This window comes from Poecilia reticulata, chromosome 5, assembly GCF_904066995.2.
Source record: "Poecilia reticulata chromosome 5, P_reticulata-male-v2, whole genome shotgun sequence".
NCBI classification, from domain to species: Eukaryota; Metazoa; Chordata; class Actinopteri; order Cyprinodontiformes; family Poeciliidae; genus Poecilia; species Poecilia reticulata.
The window spans coordinates 9,832,825-9,853,631 of record NC_088834.1 but is presented as its reverse complement, the minus strand read 5'-3'; the positions used below and the strand labels follow the sequence as shown (position 1 = coordinate 9,853,631).

Genomic DNA, 20,807 nt, shown 5'->3' with positions numbered 1-20,807 from the left:
AGGAACAAAAAAAAGATGTAAAAAGCACTGCATGCTTTAGATACTGCGGGCTATCAACAAGTATAACTGATGAAAGCTTTTCAGCATATATGTATTTTTTAAATAGAACGGTCTATTACGGCAATTTTACAAAACGTTTTTAGGGTCTCTACTAGCATTGTACTTCTAGATGACTTGCCACAGTTCTTCCCTTAGATTTTGGCCTGAACTTTGACTTGGCCATTGCAACACACAAATAATGCATTGGTCTAAACCAGTGGTCCTCAATCTTAGTTTTCAGGGCCCAATACTCCTTAGCAGAGTGTTTAAGTAACAGCTATAGTCAAATCCTAATAAAATATGTGGAAATTAAATTGCAGCTCAAATGATAACATGTGCGGCAGGACGTACTGTAATAAAGTAAGTATAATTTATGAAAATAGGGTATTTCTTTTCCTATATTTATATATGAGTAGCTCTCTTCTATAGGGCGAAGAACAGATGTTGGACATTAATTAACTATGTATCACTGAGCTATTTTTGAAATATCAAATTATTTCCTTGTGTTTTCAGTCTTTACAATTTTATACTTTGTGTGAAAATGTGTTGTTTTAAAAATAACTTTTATCTCTCTCTCTTTCTTTTTTTTTTTTCTTACAGACAGCACCTTTAATGTTTGATGTTTTGAATATTCTTAATCCATGCTGTACATTAAGCAGAGGGATCAGCCTGTCAGTGTTTGTGTTTTCACCCCCCATGCAGACACCATGTTCAGAAAACAGCAGGAGGCAGAGAGCTGAGAGCCCTGAAACAACAGCCTGACGGCACTTCTGTCAGTCAGCTGCAGGAACGTCTCACCACATTTGTACAAGCACGCTTGAATTCCTTGGATTGAGAAAAGACTGGCTGCCAGGGAGAAGATCAAAGCGTGGAAACATTTCTGTCTGCTGGGTTCACCTGTCAGAGGACCTAAAGACATCAATCACACGCAGCTTCAGAGGAGGGTGGTCTGCAGGGAGCTCTGTGCTGCAGTCTTGACTTCAAAAAAAATAAAATTGGCGGTTCGTTCTGTCAAAATAAAATATTCAGCACTGCCGGAATCAGACTTTCACGTTAGGAAGCTTTTTCCGCTCATTGAGATCATTTGATAAGATTGTATTTGCAATAAATCATAAATGACAGCCAAAATATCAACACTGTTCCGGCAAACACTGTTCCAGGAACACTTGTTATTCCTGGAATAACAATCGTCCATCTACATCAGCAATGTAGATGGATGATTTGAACCCTGACTTTAATTAAACTAAGACATATAAAACCAGTTTTACTTCTGTTAAAACCACCTTCAGTCTTACTGTACCACTCCAGATGTTTTTACCGTACAAGAATCTCATCAAACCTACTTAAATTCTGTTTTATCAATTATTTCATCACTGCAAGCAATTCAAAAGTTAAACATTGTTTTGGTAGAGAAAAAGAGACACAGTTAGTCAGTGAAAATGACATTTTTTGCTTTATTTTTTTGTCCTGTAACACCTCTGCTTTTTATCTTCTCATAAGCCAGGGTTAATCATGTTTAATGTAACACTATCTTATGTTTGTGCTATTGCGCTTTTTATACATTAGCAGAGTAGCAGAGTGTGAGACTAATGGTGCTTCATTGCAGAGCAGCCAGATGTTAAATCCCAAATAATTCTCCCAGGATTTAACTCTTGCATTTATCTCCCGGACAAATCTGTCCCTACTTTGTGGCTTTAAGACGTAGTCTTTCATTTCTAAATGTCTGTGGGGGGTGTTCATGTATAACTACACATGACCTCTGGTTTCTGCACAGTTTTAGCTTGGCTGCTGAGCGTGCACATATGAAGTGGTCTCGTATTTCTTGTGGGAACCTGCAGAAAGCTGCGCTGGGTGAGCATTGTGGACTTTTAGCTGCCGCCGATTATAAAAAGTGAAACGTGAGCGCATTCCTGAGGGCCAAGACAGAGCCCTGCGGCTGCACAGCTGAGGGTTTATTGAAAGATGAGCACTGAGCAGGAAATTAGCCTTCCGTAGGATCCAAACGTGCATGTTCAAACACCGCAGTCCCTTATCAGATTCCTTTACTAATACAGAGATCCTTTTGTTTTCCTGTAAACATTACACATTTTAACCAGGTTTCGAACCCAAGCAGATTCTGAGTCAAGCCATGACCCTGTTTTAATGCTTCGCAAAGCTGCAGACCTTCAGACTTTTAAAGTTGTGGCTCTGCTGCTTCAGGAATTATGTGCCCCAGATTTGTGAAAGGGAGTACAGAGTTGTGAGTTTGTGGGAGTGTGACAGCTGACAATCTGGGCCCTCGGAGAGGAGGGAGGGAGGAGCAGGAGGAGGATGTGGTCAGAGAGCGTCCACTGCTGGGATCCCTGGGGAAACTGAGCCATAGGAGACGAGTGTACATTCACAGCTGTTGTGGAGAGCACAGAAACACACATGGAGATTATAATTATCCCAATCCACATGAAGCCGGTGTCTTTTTTTTTTTTTTTTTTACCCAAAATGCTCATTGACCTGTTAGCAGAGTTATATAAATCACTTAAATCTTCCAGGAAACAGAGGGAAAACTGGGAAATCTTTTTATAACACCACATGCGGTTTATAAACTCTATTTGAATGTATTTGGCTGTAAGGATGGCTCGTAATCAAACAATTTTAATGTGTCACAATTTCTAGCCATTAAAATAAGCTTATCCCTAATTTTACTTCTTCTTTTTTATTTATTTATTTATTTTATTTTATTTTTTTACAATTTATTGCTTTGTTTATAAAGATTTCTTTTATCTTTTGAAATGGAAAACATCACATTATTGCCATCAAACTATTGCCTTCTGGCATACACAAACTCTTATTATATCTGAAAAATTTATAAATTTGTATCTGTACATTTTTTGTCTTTTGAACTTTAAAGCTGCATGAATAGTCGATAAGCTGAAGAAGACTTGTTTTTTCTTCCACTCGAGTGTTTGGTGATTGTGCCTTATGAAGATAGTCATACATCTCTCACCCATAAACATAACTATCTGAGAAAACACAAGTAAAAAGAGTAAATTGCCCAAATTATAATATATTTTTACGGAAAAAAAAAATAAACAAATGGATTGTAAATGTTCTAGAAGAACCCAGAATAAATTACTCTGCAGATGAAGTCAAACCCATGAAGTTAGGCTCTTCTGTTCTAATCTCATGATCTTAGCATTTGCCATGTCTTGTTTTGACAAAGTGCTCAGCATAGAAATATAAACTGACTGATGTGGTTTGATGTGTATCTCGTAAAAAACATCTTCTGGATTGGATGTCATGACGTGGCTGTGATGAACTGCCAGGCTGCAGAGTTCATGTTGCTGTTTTATTTATTAAAGTCACTGATGGGGTTGTGGGACAGATTTAGAATCAGTTTAGTGCACAGTTGATGCTCGGCCTGTGACTGACATGCTGGCTTTTACTCGCGATGAACCTGTTAGTCACGCAGCAGCGTCGTTCTGCAGAGCGGACGCAGGCGAAGAGCTGCAGATAGCAGGAGATATGTCAGGATTTCACATTAGTTCTTTGGAAATGTGAGCTTTCCCAGGATAGATCACAAAAATATTTTTTATAATATATTTTTTTTGAACTGATGTGCAGAAGGAATCTTTGCAAAACTTGAATTAAATATTAGCTCTAGGGCATTAATCAGGGAACACCCAAGATCTTCATTAAAACTTTGTAAACGTTGTAGAGATTCTCAGCTCAGGGAGGAGAATTTGCAGCTTTGTTTTTCGCAAATGTGACCTTTATGGAAAAATATCATGAATAAATTCATTGTTGAAAGAGAATCTTAAGGAATCCTATTTGCATTTTGCCACAGAGCATGTTTAATCATTCATAATGGTGAAACAAGGTAGTGGCAGAATCATTTGTGTGGAAGTACTTTTGGTCAGCAGGGACAGAGACGTTGGTCAGAGTTTACGAGAAGATTGAGTTAAATACAAGGCAATACTTTTTCAAGAAACTGTAAAATTGTAAATACAGTATAAACTGTGTGTGAAAACAGTAACTGTACTGTATGATTTCATATTTTTATACCTTAGTCATTTTTTCTGCAGGTGCTTGATGTAATATGTATTGTTTTTGCACTGACTGCAGCTTTAAATTTGATCTCAAACGTAAAACTTTTACCACAGTGACATTTATGTCATGTTGATCTCATCCATTGTGTTGTCCCAACCCAAACCTGGCGGTTATGTTTTGTAAACATGAGCAACATTGTTGAACTCCAGCCATGCATAACAAAATAATGATTGACTGCAAAACTGAAAAGACATTTAAAAAGCCATTATGTCTTAGCTTCTGTATGGAATTGTAACATGTAATTAAACAAATGTTAGTTTATATAACTTCTTTCCTGATTGTCATAATATTAAAAGACACGGGAAAAACAAACAATATATATATATTTTTTATCTTGGCGTATTTGTATTTGTAGTAAATGTGTGACATTGCTGACAATACCTCAGAAGAGCATAGGTTACTTTTAAGTTGTACTTTTGTAATTCTCTCTAAGCAAAAAAGTAAAACACAGAGAAACATTTATTTCTGTAAAGCAGATTTAATTTATGAAAGTCAGTGACAGATTTACAGCACACAGGACACATAAACACTATAAACGGTTCGCAGAACCCCGGTGAAAAATACCAACAATATCACAAAAGATTACACGCAAGAACATTTTTACCAAGAAGAAATAAATGTTCCAATTACAAAGACAAACTGAGTGATATAACATTTCAGACTGCTGCGTCTTGTTTTAGCTAAATCTGTATGTGTGTGTGTGAGTGTTGGACCCTCTGAATGAGCAGAATGTATTGACCTGAATACACAGACTATACGCCATATGGATCTTCTGGCCAAGACACTCAAAAGACCTCTGAGGCCTAATCCCTGCTGGCTGAAATGGTTTGTCTGTTACCCCACTTAAGACACACAGAAATAAAATATTCTTCTACAATAAGTGAAGAACGTCAGATTGTCCTTGCATAACAGTGGTCCTCCAAATATCAGCAGAGTGTTGTGAGTGAGAGTGGGCAGTGTGGTCTGTAATCCTGAGGGGGGTTGCGATAAAAGCTGTTGATGCTATTTATGAAAAGTAATATCTGTAAATCCGAGTACTGTGGCATTCTTTACATGCAATGTTGTGACCGTATTTTAAATATTCATATCTGCACAGAATAATGAAAATCATGCAATGGCATATTACAGTAAGTGCTTCTTATTGCCGCTGTTTGTTTGGTGACAGCTATGTACAAAGATCTATACATCAGGTACGTTAACCTCAAATCGCTTTAATGGCTGCTGGTAATTTTTTTCCAACCATCTATTATTTCAGCTCTGTTACAGTTCAGCATGTGTGCAACATGTAACACCACCATTATAATCCCAATCATTCATAAAGCTCTGGGATTAAACAAGCTTGTTCTGCAACTTTTTCAAGCCACAGACATGCTTTCAGTAACGACCGGGTACCAGATGGCCGCCGGTTAGCCAGTGTTCACAATTGGCTGTGCCATCTTTCACCTCCTCCCCCTTACTGTGAAAAAATGCTGTCAGCAAAACTGAAAAGAAAAGTGATTATGTCCATTATGAAATTAAGCTCAGCAGCATTTATTTAGTGCACATCTTGAATATGAACATGCACCATATTGTGTCTGTCTGAGCAAAGGAAGAGTTTACTAACTTATATTTGAGACTGATTGAAGTGTGGCAGTGTCTACTTGTATTTTTTCAGTTTTTAATTCCTGAGCTGAGTGAACGAGGCTGGTCCAGTTAAACCTGACTTTCCAAAGCCTTTTTGGAAACAAAAGGAAGCTCAGGACTCTTTAGTGGCAGTGCATTCAGTCGAAGCTGTAAACAGCTTCACATATGGAAACTGTAACAATGCAATTTGACTCTTGGTGGTTGCTGTATATATAGATGCAGAGATGTAATGCGAGTCATGTTGGAGAGTGTAACAATAAAAAAAATGTCCGTTGTAGCTTTTATAAAGTTTCTGGTGACATTCTGAGAAGGATGTTTATGTCAAAAGTACCATCTTCTGGGACAACCAGACAATCCGTTTGCACACGTGTGTGAAGACATCTGAAAAATACAAAACTTGAGCATAAATCCTGAAAAAGACTCAGACATGCTGCAGCACATTTTCAGTCACTTGTAGAACACAAGGCTCTCAGATTGTCATACAAAATGTTCAAGACTCACTGTTGGACCTGATAATCTCTGAGTTGCAAGAGGGACATGTGCTGGAGGTGTTGGAAGTGTACCAGATCATTTCTGAAAGATGTAATTATACCCCAGCCTCTTATTCATCCGTCCATTCACTCCTTCCATCAGAGCCGCTCGTACCCCCAGCACCTGTCTCCTAGTCAGTCTGGCAACGTTGGCAGCCTTTTGGCTCGAGACTCACTGTTAGACCCACACAGCTGTGTTATAGTCAAACAAGGGTTGCCTTTTCTCCAGACCCATCTCTGGCTGCCTCCTGTCTAGATAAATGCCTGGGAATGGTTGCTGGTAGAACTGGGGGAAGGGCTGGTACTGTTGCTGTTTTCTTTCGGCTTCGGCAAGATGTGGACATGGCCTGCCTTTGCCCTGCTGTCCGTTTGCCCAGAAGGGCAGATAAAAGCTGCCTTTTGACGCCTTAGGAGCCGCTTTCTTAGGCCTTTTGAAAAGGTCACCCTCAGACAACTCTGGAGCCATCCAGCCAGGCCTCTCTTTGAGGAGTTTGTCCCTGTCGGGCCGAACGCTGCGCAGGAACTTCTTGAAGATGTTTGTGGTAAGCGAGAACTTCTTGCAGATTTCCTGAGAGCGGCTGAGGCGAAGAGGGTGGGCTGGTGTGTCGGGTCTATCCTCTCCTCCTTCTGTTGTCCTTTCCTCTCTTCTCTTCCTCCTTGCCTCGTGTTCTCCGTCCTCTCTCTCCACCTCAGGCAGGTCAAGCCAGTTGCCTACAAGGTCTGCAAATACATTGTCGCCCAGCACTAGGGGCTGACGGTTGCGGCTACGGCTCATGAGCGATGATGTCCAGTCGCTGGCATCGTCGGCGCTGTCCTGGGAGTAGTCGCTGTCCAAAGAAGGTCCCTCTTTGGAGAGGCTGTACAGGATCCCAGGCAGATCCACCACCTGAGCATGGCGAGGAGCCTGGGAATGAGGGTATTGCTCTGGCGGTGGGTTTCCTACCATTGGTCCATAGAAGTCTACCTGAGGGGCAGTGTAGCCAGACCACCTTTTGGGTATTGACTCAATGTTGTTTTCACTTCTTGTGCTTGTACCACTTCTTTGACTTTCACTCTCACTCTCACTCTCCAGACTGGAAGCTGAAGAAGAGAAGAATCCCATGCTGCTTCTGTTTCTTGATGAGCTTTGATCATCCCTACTTAGGGAGTTTCTGCTGTCCAAGGACAGCCTCAGACTTGGCACTGGACTGGTGCTGGGTTCCTCTGGCATTCCTCTGGTTGGTCTTTGGACAGACTCGTGCTTTTCACTTAGACCCAAAGCTGATGCAGCTGATAGCTGAGCGGTAGCTGAAGCAGGATGTGGGATTCCCCGGTTAATCGGGCGTCCTGAAATGTCTAGGCTTTCCAGTGCTGTCTGGACCTGAAGGAGCTTGAGTTCTTGAAGAGCTCCCATCATTGAATTCATCTGAGCGTGGAGGCCATCTCCAGCTTCTCTCATAGACAGCTGCAAGAAAAGAGAGCAAAGAAGAAATAATGATGAGAGGTTAAAAACAGCAAAGACTTTACTTCAACTTTTAGTAGTTACAGAGCCTTGGCATATGATTTCTAACTCTTCAACCTTTTCTCATTTTGTCATATTACAATGACAAACCTCAGCACCAATTCACACATAAGCCATGGTCATCTGTGGCAATCTTTTCTTTGACAGGGAAGCTGACTAACATTGGTGGTACGATGGGAGATGGTTTGAGCAAACTCCAGGTTTTCTCAAGTAAGTAAGAATCTGTCAGAAATGTAATACTAGTTTATAGAGGTACAACAACTCTAAATGTACAGCTAGAGTTATGTTTTATAATAGTTATGGTGTCCTATCACTATTACAGGATACTTTGTATTGGACATTAAAGTTTATTGTTGTAATGTGACAAAATCTAAAAAGGTTCAAGGCATGTAAATATTTTGACTATCTTACAGTGTAAAAACTGAGGTAAGAAAAAACAAATACATGCTCTGATTTTAACCAATAAACATAAAAAAAGATGTTAGACATTATAAACAGGCTTATTAAATACTAAGAGTACAAGGTTTTGAAACCACCAGATCAACCCAGTGCTCCTCATTTCTAGTTAAAATGTGTGGTCATATGACCTAGTTTTGGATGACGATATCCCATATGGCCTCCGTATGAGAAGACCCAACCAGTGACAGCTGCAAAACGCAGCAGTTCCTTTGTTCTTCCTCAATTTCTTTATCTTCATTTTCTTTTTCTCTCCTTCCATCTGTTTCACCACATATTCGCTTGCTAATTTGAGCCACCTTGGTTCCCTCTAATCCAGCACTAATAATATACTTTTATCCTGTTCTCTCTCTTCCTGCTCTCATGTGCTTCTGCCATGTGACTTGGACTAACCGTCTTCTCCTGAAGGCAGATAAAAAAGCCCAGAGGCGACACTCTGACCTGTGTCTTAACTTGCAAGCATAAGATTCTACAAACTTCCTCAGCGAGTTTGAATTTTCCCTTAAACTGTTGACACAACAGGTTTATATTAACATTGTGAACATGCATGCACTGCTGAAAGTAGCAACTTGATGATGACTCAGCCTGCAGGTAGGCATGCCCCACTTATTAAAAATAATAAAACATTGGTGGGAAGAAGGTAAGAATGCAGAGAATTACAACAACATGCCAAACTGTGTGGGAAAAGTCAACGTGAAACTTCTGAAGCATGCCTACAAACTGTCATCCGCATCAACCAAACTGCCAAAGTAATTACTATAACTGACAGATAAGTGAGATAAGTAGCTATTGTGAATGCAAGTAACTGAACAAATTCTAAACTTTAGAAAACCCCCGCCTTACCTCACCAGACAGCAGATACAGATAGCCCTGTCAGCCTACACCTCTGCCAGTCAGTCAGTGTTGCTCACCATTCAAACTGATCAGTCTGCCCCCATATATAGTCATCCCCATCCAAACCAGAGACACCGTTGGGCTTCACAGCCAATCAGCTCTGCCCGTCTAGACTATAATCCCCATTCAGAGGGCGATGGAAGTGGTGGTCAGTCAGGCAGAAATGGATTGACAATGAGATGGGGTGGAAGAGCGACAGCAAGTGAGAGGGGTGGTGAGAGTCAGCCGGGTGATCAGCAACAGAGAGAGGTGGGGCTGATGGGAAAGGATTCCTCACCATATGTTTGGATGTTCAAGGGAAAACTGTTGATGGATTTAATTATGGATGACACCATAAGAACACCACGGGTTGTGGTAGGAGGGTAATATGGGAACAACAACACCAGGCTGCTATTCACAGAGTGGAAAGAAAGAGAAAAGCCTTAAGTACATGGAGAGGGGGAGAGGCGGTCGGTGTTATAGCTTCTGATTTAATGGGAAAAGAGCTTAAAAAAAGGTTAAAAAAAAATATTGAACTGTCATAAAGTTGCCTCATTTCTAACTGTAGATCTGTAATCTTACTTTCTGTCTTGCAAAATGGCAACAAAAACAAGGTTAGATTTAAGAAAAATATCGACATTTCTTTTTAATTTTCTAAATAGAGCAAAGATTTCTTGTTTTCTCTCATTTGTGTTTATTCTTCTGGGTTCAAAAAATGCTGCCACACACTTTGCTAATTTTACCAGCAAGTTGACTGCAACTGAGTTCATTATTTATTATTATTGAACCGTGAATGTTATCAATTTAATATAGCTTTGCAAAAAAGAGCAAAGAGAAAAGAAGCCTGTACCAGAAAAGTTAGAAAAATTACTATCATTACAATCATTGATGTGTGCATTTTAAAAACTGTAATAAGCATGTACAACTTCTTGTTATTTAACCTCAGCTTGACACTTAAACAATGTAAAGACCCGGTTTAAAAATCCTGCCTGCCCTCTGGCATATGACACATGAGTGGGTGCATGAAACACCTCGAAGATCAGATAATAAGGCCATTAATGCTGGGAATAAAAGCCTCCCAGCTTCCTGCTGGCTCTCTGAATTAGGCAGTAAAGGTACATGTAATTAGCACAATCAGGCTGTCTCTTGTCTCCCTGCCTTCTACATATGGCTGACTTCATTTGCCATAATTGTCTGTGTCCTGGGAGAGGCAGAGAATCAGCAGATAATCATGGTTTACTTTACTCCACATCAAACATCAACAAGACGAAACACAAGATGACAGAAAGAGCTCTGTTCCGTTGGATCCGAGGCAGAAACGGGGCTTTAGTAAAGTTTATATAGGGAGCAGGGATTACTGCACTCTGAGCTGCTGGTGAAACCACTTCATTTTATTAAATCTGTTTTGGAAATATTATCTCAAAAGCCAACTGTTCTCAGGCTGTCTAAAATAACCTCACCTGTTTGGAAGTGCAATCTGGAGCACTCCCATACAGCCATAGCATTATCCCCAAAATGCAAGTATTATCTACAAAAACACAGCCTTTGTTTACTGGCAGCTCTATTCTCAGGGAATATTAATGATTCATGCTGAACTCTGGGGAACAAATAAAAAAATAAGCCCCATTATGCTGACTAACTCTGGGCACTCCTCTGCTGCCATTTCAGAGCTGAACTTTCTGGCCCAAATATGTCAGACTTTTCAACCTGCATCCTTACATTTGCTCAAGAGGCTAAAAAGGCAACTTTAGAATAATATCCTGCAGCAGTTTCTAGTTTTGGCATGAATGTCACAGACATTTTCAGAAGCCCTTATGATTACAATGTGTGAATCAGCTAAGGGGCCTATTAGGAACAAGACATAGAAGACCTGACACAACCTACAGAAGTTGCTGTAGTAGAAAAAGATGCAGAAATATGTCAAGGCTTATTAAATAAGAGAAGTGGAATGAAATTGGGCTGCAGGAAATCTCACCCAGAAATGCCTGCATCATTAAGACAGTCTTGCAAAGTTTAGCTAAGTCTTCTTTATGCGCTTAAGCCTCCAAGTATTTCAGTGATTTAATCCATCAAGCATATATTTCAATGAGAAGATCTCTTTTTAGAAGCCCAGTCAACCCCCACGTTTTTCTTCTGGCTGCAGTGGAGTCGACCAAGCGCACATAATTGCCAATCAAGAGCAGAATGCTTCAGTGTTTAAGGACAAAGGCCGCCAGAGTTAAATTAGTGCAGAATGAAAGCTTATTAAGAACTTCTGAGCCATTTTATCTAAGAAAACAGTGTGATCTTTATTGTTTTTTGGTAAGAAGTTGGAATATGTGTACAGATGCATCAAATTCCTGCATTTGGTAAGAATGCGGGAAGTATAAACAAAGCAATACACTTCCTCTAATACTGAGCTCCAAACATGCTCAAGCTTGTCACATTTCAGTGAACTCTGTGTCTTCTCTTTAAACCAGAATGACTGCATGAAAATTCACTAATAGTGGAAAACAGAACGAAAAATAAACAGAATTCTTGTTTTTGGCTTCAAAATAGAGACTTTTTACTGCTGTTGCCTGGTATTGGCTGGAGGGTGGGTAAACAGAGGCCGAGGTCATCAGCCCCAAATAGGTCTTCCTGTTTGCAAGGAGCTGACCAGCAACCACATATTTAATGTACTCAACCCTCCCTCCAGATCCAACCAAAATTTAAAAAATGAATGGCGAGGCTGTGTGGGTCAAAAACAGGAATGGACTGTCCGTCTGGATACAGAGAAGGTCTCTGTGGCTGTGGACGGGCCTGAGGTTATGATGATGATGATGATGAAGCACAGCGGCAGTGCTGAACAGCATTCAGTGAAATAAAATAAATGACTGTGCTCAGGATAATGAATGCCTTTTTGGTGATGAAGGCTTTTAGAGTGACTCTGGTCAAAATGCCCTCAGGGGCCATCAGTCAGGACAGAAACAAGCATGAATCATTTGAGCAACAGAACATCGGACATAAATGTCTCTTGCACGATGTCATGACAAATGTGTGTTAGGAATAGATGGTGTTTTTATCCATGAATATCTGCTGGGAGTGAGAGTTGAACAAATCATTTTTTGATTTTTTATTTTAAATATCTACTTCTTACTGCTTGTAGTTTCAAAACGATTTCCACCAGTTTCTGGCACAGATGCTCAATTAGAAGAGTTAAATATGGGGAGTTCAAACCCAGTTGGCATTTTCACATGCGTCAAAGAGCCTGGGTATTGCTGCTTCTACACTTTTTCCTTCCTTGGGCCACTTTTATAGATACTTTAGAAATGCTCTGCAGTCATCTCTTTATCCCAGCTTCACTCTTGTCAGAGTCCTTATGCTTCTCATTTTTCTTGCTTCTAGCACATCAAGTTTGAGGGCAAGATGTTAAATTGGTGCCAAGTAAGTCCCACCTTCTAACAGGTGCCTAATCATGCACAAAGCTGAAGCCTTAGCTATTATTCGTTTTGATCCCATTCATTTACCTGATATAAAAATAATAGCTGCAGCCAAATATCACAGAGAAATTCACAGAGGAGGAAAATTTGACAAGCTCTGCAAGTGAAACATAAATATAATCTTAGCAGCCATTGCAAACCTCCTTCTGAGTCTGTTTTTGTCTTAGTAGGTGCAGATTATGTATCATATTAATCTTATTCTGCACTAATATAATCAATTACATATTTGATATTGGTTTTAACCTTTAAAAACAAACCAGAAACATTCATGTTGATGTAACTCAACTCAATGTTTATCTGGGGATCTATCCACAGTAACTGGGACACAGGCTCATCCTGATGCCTTTTTAAAATGTACCTTTTTTAAAGCAGTGAACACCTCCACTCTACCTGGGTAGAAACTATAGCACCAAAGGAACCACAGGGAGGCTAGAAAGTCACAACTATCCCTTTAAAATAAATCAGTTCAGACCCAATCTAAAATTGCATCTAGAACCTGCCGCCCAACACTTAGACTCTGTGATGGTGTTCTCAGAAACAGGGAGGTGGTTTAACGACTTGTTTCCTGTGAGAGCTCGTTTATAGCATCAGAAGTGACGCTGCTGCTGTGGGAGGCTGGCGATGATTAGGATCCGTATCATCCTCTTTGGCAGATAATATGTGGGGAGCAGGGACAGAGTGGGACTCTATCTGTTGTCTTCTTGGCTGCAAATCTTCACTGGAAGCATCAGTCCCTACGTAGACCTTTGATGGCGCTTCAGTTGACGTCAGCGATGTGTGTGTGTGGGCTGTGAAATTCCTCAGCCCCCCTCTCACATCAAAAGGAGTGAAAAATCACAGAAGCACTTTCTGAAGAGCATGGATATGACTGCTGATGACGTTCAGGATGAAAAGCTTCACTTTTCAAGACGTTAGGAAGCTATTACTGCTGTTCAATTTGTACTAAATGGGCCAGCGTACCAAAAAAATTATATTCACGAATACACAAAGTGTTTGATGTTTGTTATTTTGTATCATTATACAAATACCTTTGTAACACTCCTTTAAAATCAAATGAAGAGAATCCCAGAGATGAACCATCGTCAAGTTTTGCATTGCTCAGAGAAGTTGACGATGTTTTACTTTGGATATAGAGGCAGGAGGTTGTGTGCCTGCAGAGATCTTCATGTGTAAAACAAATACTCAGAAAAGAACATGTAAAGCCTTTCAGACCAGAGTAACCAGAGTAGAAAAGTAAGGCAGTGAGAAAACAAATGCCGTTCATTCGGCCATTGTAACATTTTTCCTCAATAGACTGCTGTAGACATTTCTTGTTCAGTGTGATTGATCTTTATCAGCTTATGAGTGAGTAATCGTTGGTGAAAATACTTTCACTAACAAAGTATTTTGCAGCAGTGGAGGGAAGTATGGTTCACTGCAAATGGTGGCAAGGCCCAAGGGGAGCACCACAGGCACTTCAAAAAAGTTACAAGTTCTCTATGGCTCATTTGTAAGTGCAGTCAGTGGGAAAGAGGCATCCTGCTGTGCTGTGTATAGTAATAGCACTGTAGGAAATAAGTGCTGTTTACTGTAGCTGGAGTTGGTGACTTTGAAGATTTACATTTTTTAAACTAATCTGGACTTTACTGGATTATCTGTAGGTTAAATCTCAAAAAATGTAAACTGGTCACATTTGAACTAGATGCTACTTTGAAAAGGGATGATTTAAAGTATAATCTAAGATTTATTAAACTGTGTCAAAAACACAAAGATAGAACACAAGGACCACCTTAGAGTGAGACAAGTCTAAAACTCTCTTCATAAACCTTGAATTATCCTTTTAAACTACAAATACTTTAATCACTCCACAACTTTACTGATTCAGTTGATTTTTCCATTCATATTTATTGTTTTGTCCTGTAGCATGAAATCTCAGTTAAACCCAACTGTATCAAAGAGCAGACAACACTACAGCCCTAAGAACAAGAGGGAGGTTTAGCTGCTGCATTCCCAGAGGAGATTTCGAAGAAAAAAAAAAAAAAGAACCAAAGCAGATGCAAATATTACAGGGGCTTATTTTATCTGCAAATCAGACACACAGCTTCAAATAGTTCAAATATTTCTTCACGTTCACTGCTTTTTCTCTAATTATGGTTGCTTTACGTAATCATGAAGCGCTTCCAACTTAATAGCTGAACAATTTTAGATTTTCTGCAGGCCAGTATCAAGCAGCATGGCGATGCAAACATGTACAAGGAATACTGCACTAAACCTCAATGACATCAGAAACCAAAAGAAATGAAAGAAGGACGAACTGGACTTAATTATGCACCATGTGTGGCCACAGCAGCAGCATAATTACCCACTCAACTCCCTCAAGAAAAAGAGCTGAACTGTGGCACGTCTTGGGTACGGCTATTCAAATTTGTGAGCCATGAAAAAAAAAAAAACAGGTTATGTACTCTGGCCCACAGTGATAAACATGCTTTGTTACAGGCTTGTGGCTCCGTCTCAAACACAATGATCACCCAGGCAAACCTCGCAGCTGCCACCGAGAGCTGGGCCAATTTTAGCCGAGGGGAAGGAAAGGCAGAACAGGAGCCACGAGGGAGGAACAAAACAAACGGACTTAGAGTGAAACCACTACCTTGCTTTGTGAAATGTTTTCTGATTCAACGCCCAAACGTAGCAAAGGTGAAACTTTCCAGAAGGTTCCACAGGTTTTCTGCTGGTGTTTCTCTTAGATTAATGACTTTGTGTTTGTTGGCTTTGGTGTTGAATTCCAGTGATAGTTGGCTCAGAAATTCCCCTCAGGTATGACAGGAAAAAAAGATGATAATAAATATAAATCTACCTCAGCAGTGCTGATAGTGGAAAGCTGTGATCTGTGTTTCGGTGTCTTCAGTAGTGTTGTTAGACAGGTGTAAACCCCACGTTTAGACAACATGAGTCAAAAATATGTCAGTGTTTGTATTTTTTATCTTTGAGTAGACAAGAAGGGCTTATGCTTTATTTTTTTAATGACTCTTTGTCTGCTATAAGAATCATGATTCATGCATGCGTTTGAAAATGTCTCACTGCTGTCTGCACAATGAATAAGAGCCTAGTTAAAAGAACAAAGTGATGTTGACAGACTTTTCTCAAGAAGAAAGAAGAGCGACGACAACGACACATTCCTGACTAGAAAATGGATTTGTAGGAAAAAGGCTGTTGGCAGCTTGACTGAGCCAAGAAGTTAGGAAAAAAATAGCCTTAAACCCTGTCGGTGTAAGGGTCAGATGTCTGAGGATGACCTGACTCTGACCTACACAGACTGGTACTGCTGACCCTTTACAACATTAAAGCGCTTTTATCTAAAGCTAAAGCTGTGAGTTTCACAGGGTTCAGCAGGACTTTAAATGCCATTCTCACATTTTTTGAAAATTGCATTTAAAGTCCTATTTGAAACTGCAGACTTTACTATGCTCACTTTACAGCATGGCAGAATAGATCAATGTACCTGCTCAACGATGGAAAAAAAAATAGCTTATTAATAGTTGCTTTGGTCTATGCTGAATTTATTAATCATAATTACTGAGTTTAGAAACACAATGCACTTCTTGTTCTTTAGGGAGTGTCAAAATGATTTTAATAACAATATTTTCTGATTAATAAATTAATTGTGTCTGTTTACAACTAAAACTGTTACTGATATACAAAATAAATGAATGTTATGGTATGTATCATCAATTTTAAAGTTATTTGTCCATGTTTTGGTATGTTTGACACCTTGATTAAGCTTTGATATGTTTGTCTTCACACTCTTTTGCTATTTCCATTCAGTTTCACACAACATGCCTATACAGGAGGATTCCTCCATAGTCAGTCACTCAATAAAATCTACTACATTTCCGTACGTATATAACTTTTATCAACTAACTACATGATCACCTGAACTGTCTGGTTTTGTATTGTTATGTGGACAGAAATGAACTGAACACAGGTCGCTGTGCAGATTGTTCCAGCTTAAAATAAAAACTCTGCCTTGAAAATATTACAGCAACTTCTTGGATTCTGCTTAATGTTTTCCAGGATGGATATATCACTCCCTGCTGCTTTCTGCTGACAACATCTCATCCCCTCCCCACATTAAAAAGAGAGTATAAAGGGAGAGTCAGTAATGAGCTGAAACTAAATGACCATTCAGTCTGATTAACAGGGTGCTTCCTTAAATTGTGAAATCCCCTTATTGAGAAATAAACTGCATTGTCTTCCACAGCGTTAGAAATTATACTCTTGTATTGCAGTGCAATCAAATGAAGCTGTTTTGCAAGAACGAGAAAGTAATCAAGCTGAGAGACGTATCATTTAATGGTGAATTTTGCCCAAATCAAAAACTGCTTTCTGGTTTCACGCCTTGTCAGGAACCAGCGTGCTTCAGATGTGTCCCTAACCATCTCAGGTAAACAGGGAATCTTCAAAAACATACAGGCAGTGGATCCAGATGGATCAGGATGAGGGAACACTGGTTTAACTGGCACAAAATTTGCAACGACTTGCTAAAATATGTTAAATAAATGTATAATGCTTTAATATTGCATAACAGTGGTGTAGTGCAATAATTCACTATCCATGTGAGCTACAAGTCTGTTATCAGATTTTTTGACGTGTATTTTGCAGTCAGAGCATAGATTCCTTCTCGTTCGAGTATTAGATGGAGACCAGTCGCTGTGGAAGAAACACTGTCAAACCTGGCATGGACACCCCTTATTTTCTGAACAACAGATTGCACCCCACATGGTCTGCTTACTGGGGGACACTGCCTCGGTTTTTAACCGGCATCTGCTCTCTGTTCTTCTCGTTTGATACTCTGCATGGCACGACACTTTCTTCCACAATGTTACCAAACTGGGATGCGACAGCAATGACACAACACGTCACTCTGGCATCAGCGCCACCTCAAGTGCCACTTCACAGACGTGGGACTAATTTGGAGCCGCCAGTCAGGAAGATTAAACTTTAAAAAAAATATAAAAACACACAGCCATCCAAGGATTTTCAGCAGGCTGGTGGCCGACCCAAGAGGAGAAAGAGAAGAAAAAAAAATCTGTCTTTGCTTTGAAGTGGATTCCAAATGAAATCTGTGCCAGTTAATGCTCCTTTGAATCTGACTCCACTGCACATCCCTGCCAGATGATTCTGGACGCAAGGGTTCCCCTCGCAGATTTTCATATCAAAACGAGGAAAGAGTTAGCAAAACTCAAGCTGAGATCAAACACGTCCAGTCGCCAGTGGACAGATGTTAACATATTGAATAATGGAGTCTAATAAATTCAAATCAGGACATGAGGTTGTGATGAAACTCAACATGACTGCCAGTTGTACTCACACCTCTGAACTCGCAGGAAATCAATCACATTTACTACAACATGTGTGAACAGCATGAAACATATTTTAAACGTTCAAGAATTTATAAACCCTTGCAGGGTAAAAACGACTCCTGCTGACAGGGAAGAAGGGGCAACGCTGAGCTCATTAGGGCTTGGAACATCTGCCCCAGATGTGCAGACAATGAGCAGGGATGTGTGCACATGTCTCTGATGTTCTCACTGCCTTAAGCATGCAGGTTAATGCATTCATAAAGCTTACATGCAATAGGTGCACATGCTAAATCAAATAAAAACAACAGCAGCCAAAGAAGCATAAGAGTTTGATATACAGAACTGTTTCAGGATACAGTCTGCAACAAGGCAAAAAATATTTAATCTCAAATTCTGATTTAAAGACAAATTATTAAATTGTCACGTCTTTTTAATGACATGTAAGTTAAAATAGCTCAGTTGTGAAAAAAAAACGAAAAAGAAAAACACCAGAGGTGTATTAACCAGAACCTACCAGTTCCTGCTTGAGTCTTCTCAGACACGCGTCCATGTTTCTGGATTCCGGTTTGGAGTTCTGCTCTTCCATTTGACTTATTTTTGTTATTTTTAATTTAAAAGTGTCAGATAAAATGCTTCACCAGCTCGAACATGACTGAGGTGCTATTTCTCTGTGCAGAGATATTTCAAATCAGCAGCGCACTGTCTGGAATTAAAAAAAAAAGAAAATGCGCAAATCCTGCTGAGGAATGCGCGTAATGACGCGATGGCCGCTGATGACGAAAATGTGTTTACTCCAAAAAATGATAATGAGGTCCGTCCGTGTTATGGCTACGATGGTCCGTTCCTCCTCTCCCACTGTAAAGCTGATGGTCTCCCTCTGCCAGTCTCTGTGTATCTCCTGTTTCTCCTCCTCCTCTCATATTTTACCATTCTAGACAGCCGCTTACGTTACCCATCCGGTTCCCTCCAATGAGAGAGCCTCTGAGAGCAGAGCGAATCTCATTCAAACCAGGATGAACCAGAAATCCATCATTTATCATTGGCGAGCAGATTTATCCGCTGTAGCTTATACAGATTTTAGGGAGCTTTAAGTAGAAAAATCAAAACCTCTGGAAGTATTTCAATCAAATATGATATATAAATGTGCTATGTAATTATAGATTTACAGATTCTGCTGACTCTGTTGGTGTAAGAAATTAAAGGAGGATGTTTCCATAATAACTGTGTCATAAAAGGAGCTATAGAGACAGTTTCCTGGCCACCTTCTCTGCAGACGTTGAAGGGAAACACCTGATCCTGGAGCTTTTGTTTCACTGGCTTGGATTTGAGATTTTATTGGCGGGGAAGAAAGAATTGTATATGCAGGACAGGCAGTCTGGAAGATGTTTATCTTCCTCCAGTCAGCTGAAAAGATTGCATTGGCAGCATATTAATTCTTCCCTATTAAACATCTCAAGGAGATGTTTAATAGGGGAGCTGACCTGTCTGGCTTACCCTGAAAAATGCTGAGAGGGAAAAAAAAAGCCTAAATAATCCAACCAGGTACAATACACTGCCATGCAAACATTAAAACCCTCTTTTCATCTGAAAGCCGAGGTAACACTGGAGGAGCAGCAGACATTCACAGCTCAGGTGGGTGAATTTAATAATGATTCTATGAATCTCTTCTTCTCTTTGGAAAAGTTACATTTACTGTAAGTGGAAAAGCATCACAATTAACAGAAATAAATGCTTTCAAGCAATCTCAATGTAATTAATCTGTAGAATGTGTTTCATGTAGTGACAAAGTTCCTAACGAAAGTGCTGGACAAAACAGAGCAGTATTGAACTTCCTATATTGTGAAACACAATGTGTGGCACAAACTCAAATCAACACATCACCCTCCAAACAACATCCCTGTGGTGAAACACGGTGGTTGTTGCATCATGCTGAGGGAATGCTATTCTTTAGCAAAGAAGGAGAATATGGTAAGATCTCATAGGAAGATGGATGCAGCTAAACACAGGATAATCCTGGAAGAAAACCTGTCAAAGGGTTAATGACACATTTATTATCATTAATCTCTTCTTTGTCATTATATTAAAGTATATTTATTTTTAAACAAAGCTCAGTGAAAGTCTAAACCTAAATCCAAATGGGAACTGGATGAAAAAGTTAAGTTTTTAGGTGTGTAAAGCAGGGAGAGACATTTCTCAAAAGATTTGTGCTGAAATTACAGCAACGTAGTATTGACACCAGAGGGCTTAACAACTTTTAATATCTACATATGTTTTTTTTTTTACATGATTAAATATAAGTGTATGTATTCTGGGTGTGACTCACAATTCACACTAAATATTATGTAAAGATTACTCTGCCCCTCATTTCTTATCTTATTTTTCAGTTTTGTCAAATAATTCACTCTTTGCTGCATGGAGTGTCTGTTTTATGAGACCCCTAGAAGTAAAATACTGAATGAAGTTTCACAGGTGAACTAAAGAATGAGGGAAACTCTCAGCTTTCAGCCCTCCTCCTGATTTTTGTCATCTGGAAGTTTTAAAATTCAGCCCAACGATCCAGATGGACCGACCAATAAAGACGTCCTGAATCTGCTGTGCAGATGGGGAATAAACACAACAGATTTAACTGGTTTTGATTCTGTCAGCCATCATAAAACTTTAAAGGTTTAAAGCTGACATTTTTCTCTGTATTAAACTGTATCCACGTCATTTTATTTGTGGTTAGCAACTTTTTTACTATCACTAGGCTGTCCTAATGACACTTATTAGGACATTACAAACAGATAAAGATATCAAGTTTAAATAAAATGGTGACCCTGTTAGAGAGAAGGTGGAGAAACGAGTAGCAAGCTTTCTAGAAAAATAAAAGTAGCTTATAGAGAAAAGACGTGTGCTCTATGCA

General features: G+C 39.7%; 1 protein-coding gene across 2 annotated transcripts; it reads right to left on the bottom strand.

Annotated features, from left to right (window-relative positions):
* Positions 1–4,580: 4,580 nt before the first annotated feature.
* Positions 4,581–18,928, bottom strand: inka2 (inka box actin regulator 2). Of its 2 annotated transcripts, none has more exons than XM_008408427.3 (2): positions 18,420–18,928; positions 4,581–7,719 (listed from the first exon to the last, which is right to left on the bottom strand). In XM_008408427.3, the coding sequence occupies exons 1-2, from the start codon at positions 18,489–18,491 to the stop codon at positions 6,454–6,456; spliced, it is 1,338 nt and encodes a 445-aa protein (XP_008406649.2). In that variant the 5' UTR covers positions 18,492–18,928; the 3' UTR covers positions 4,581–6,453. The 2 variants fall into 2 exon arrangements, with proteins under 2 accessions (XP_008406649.2, XP_008406650.2); XM_008408428.3 differs by lacking the exon at positions 18,420–18,928 and adding an exon at positions 9,076–9,290.
* Between the last annotated feature and the right edge of the window lie 1,879 nt (positions 18,929–20,807).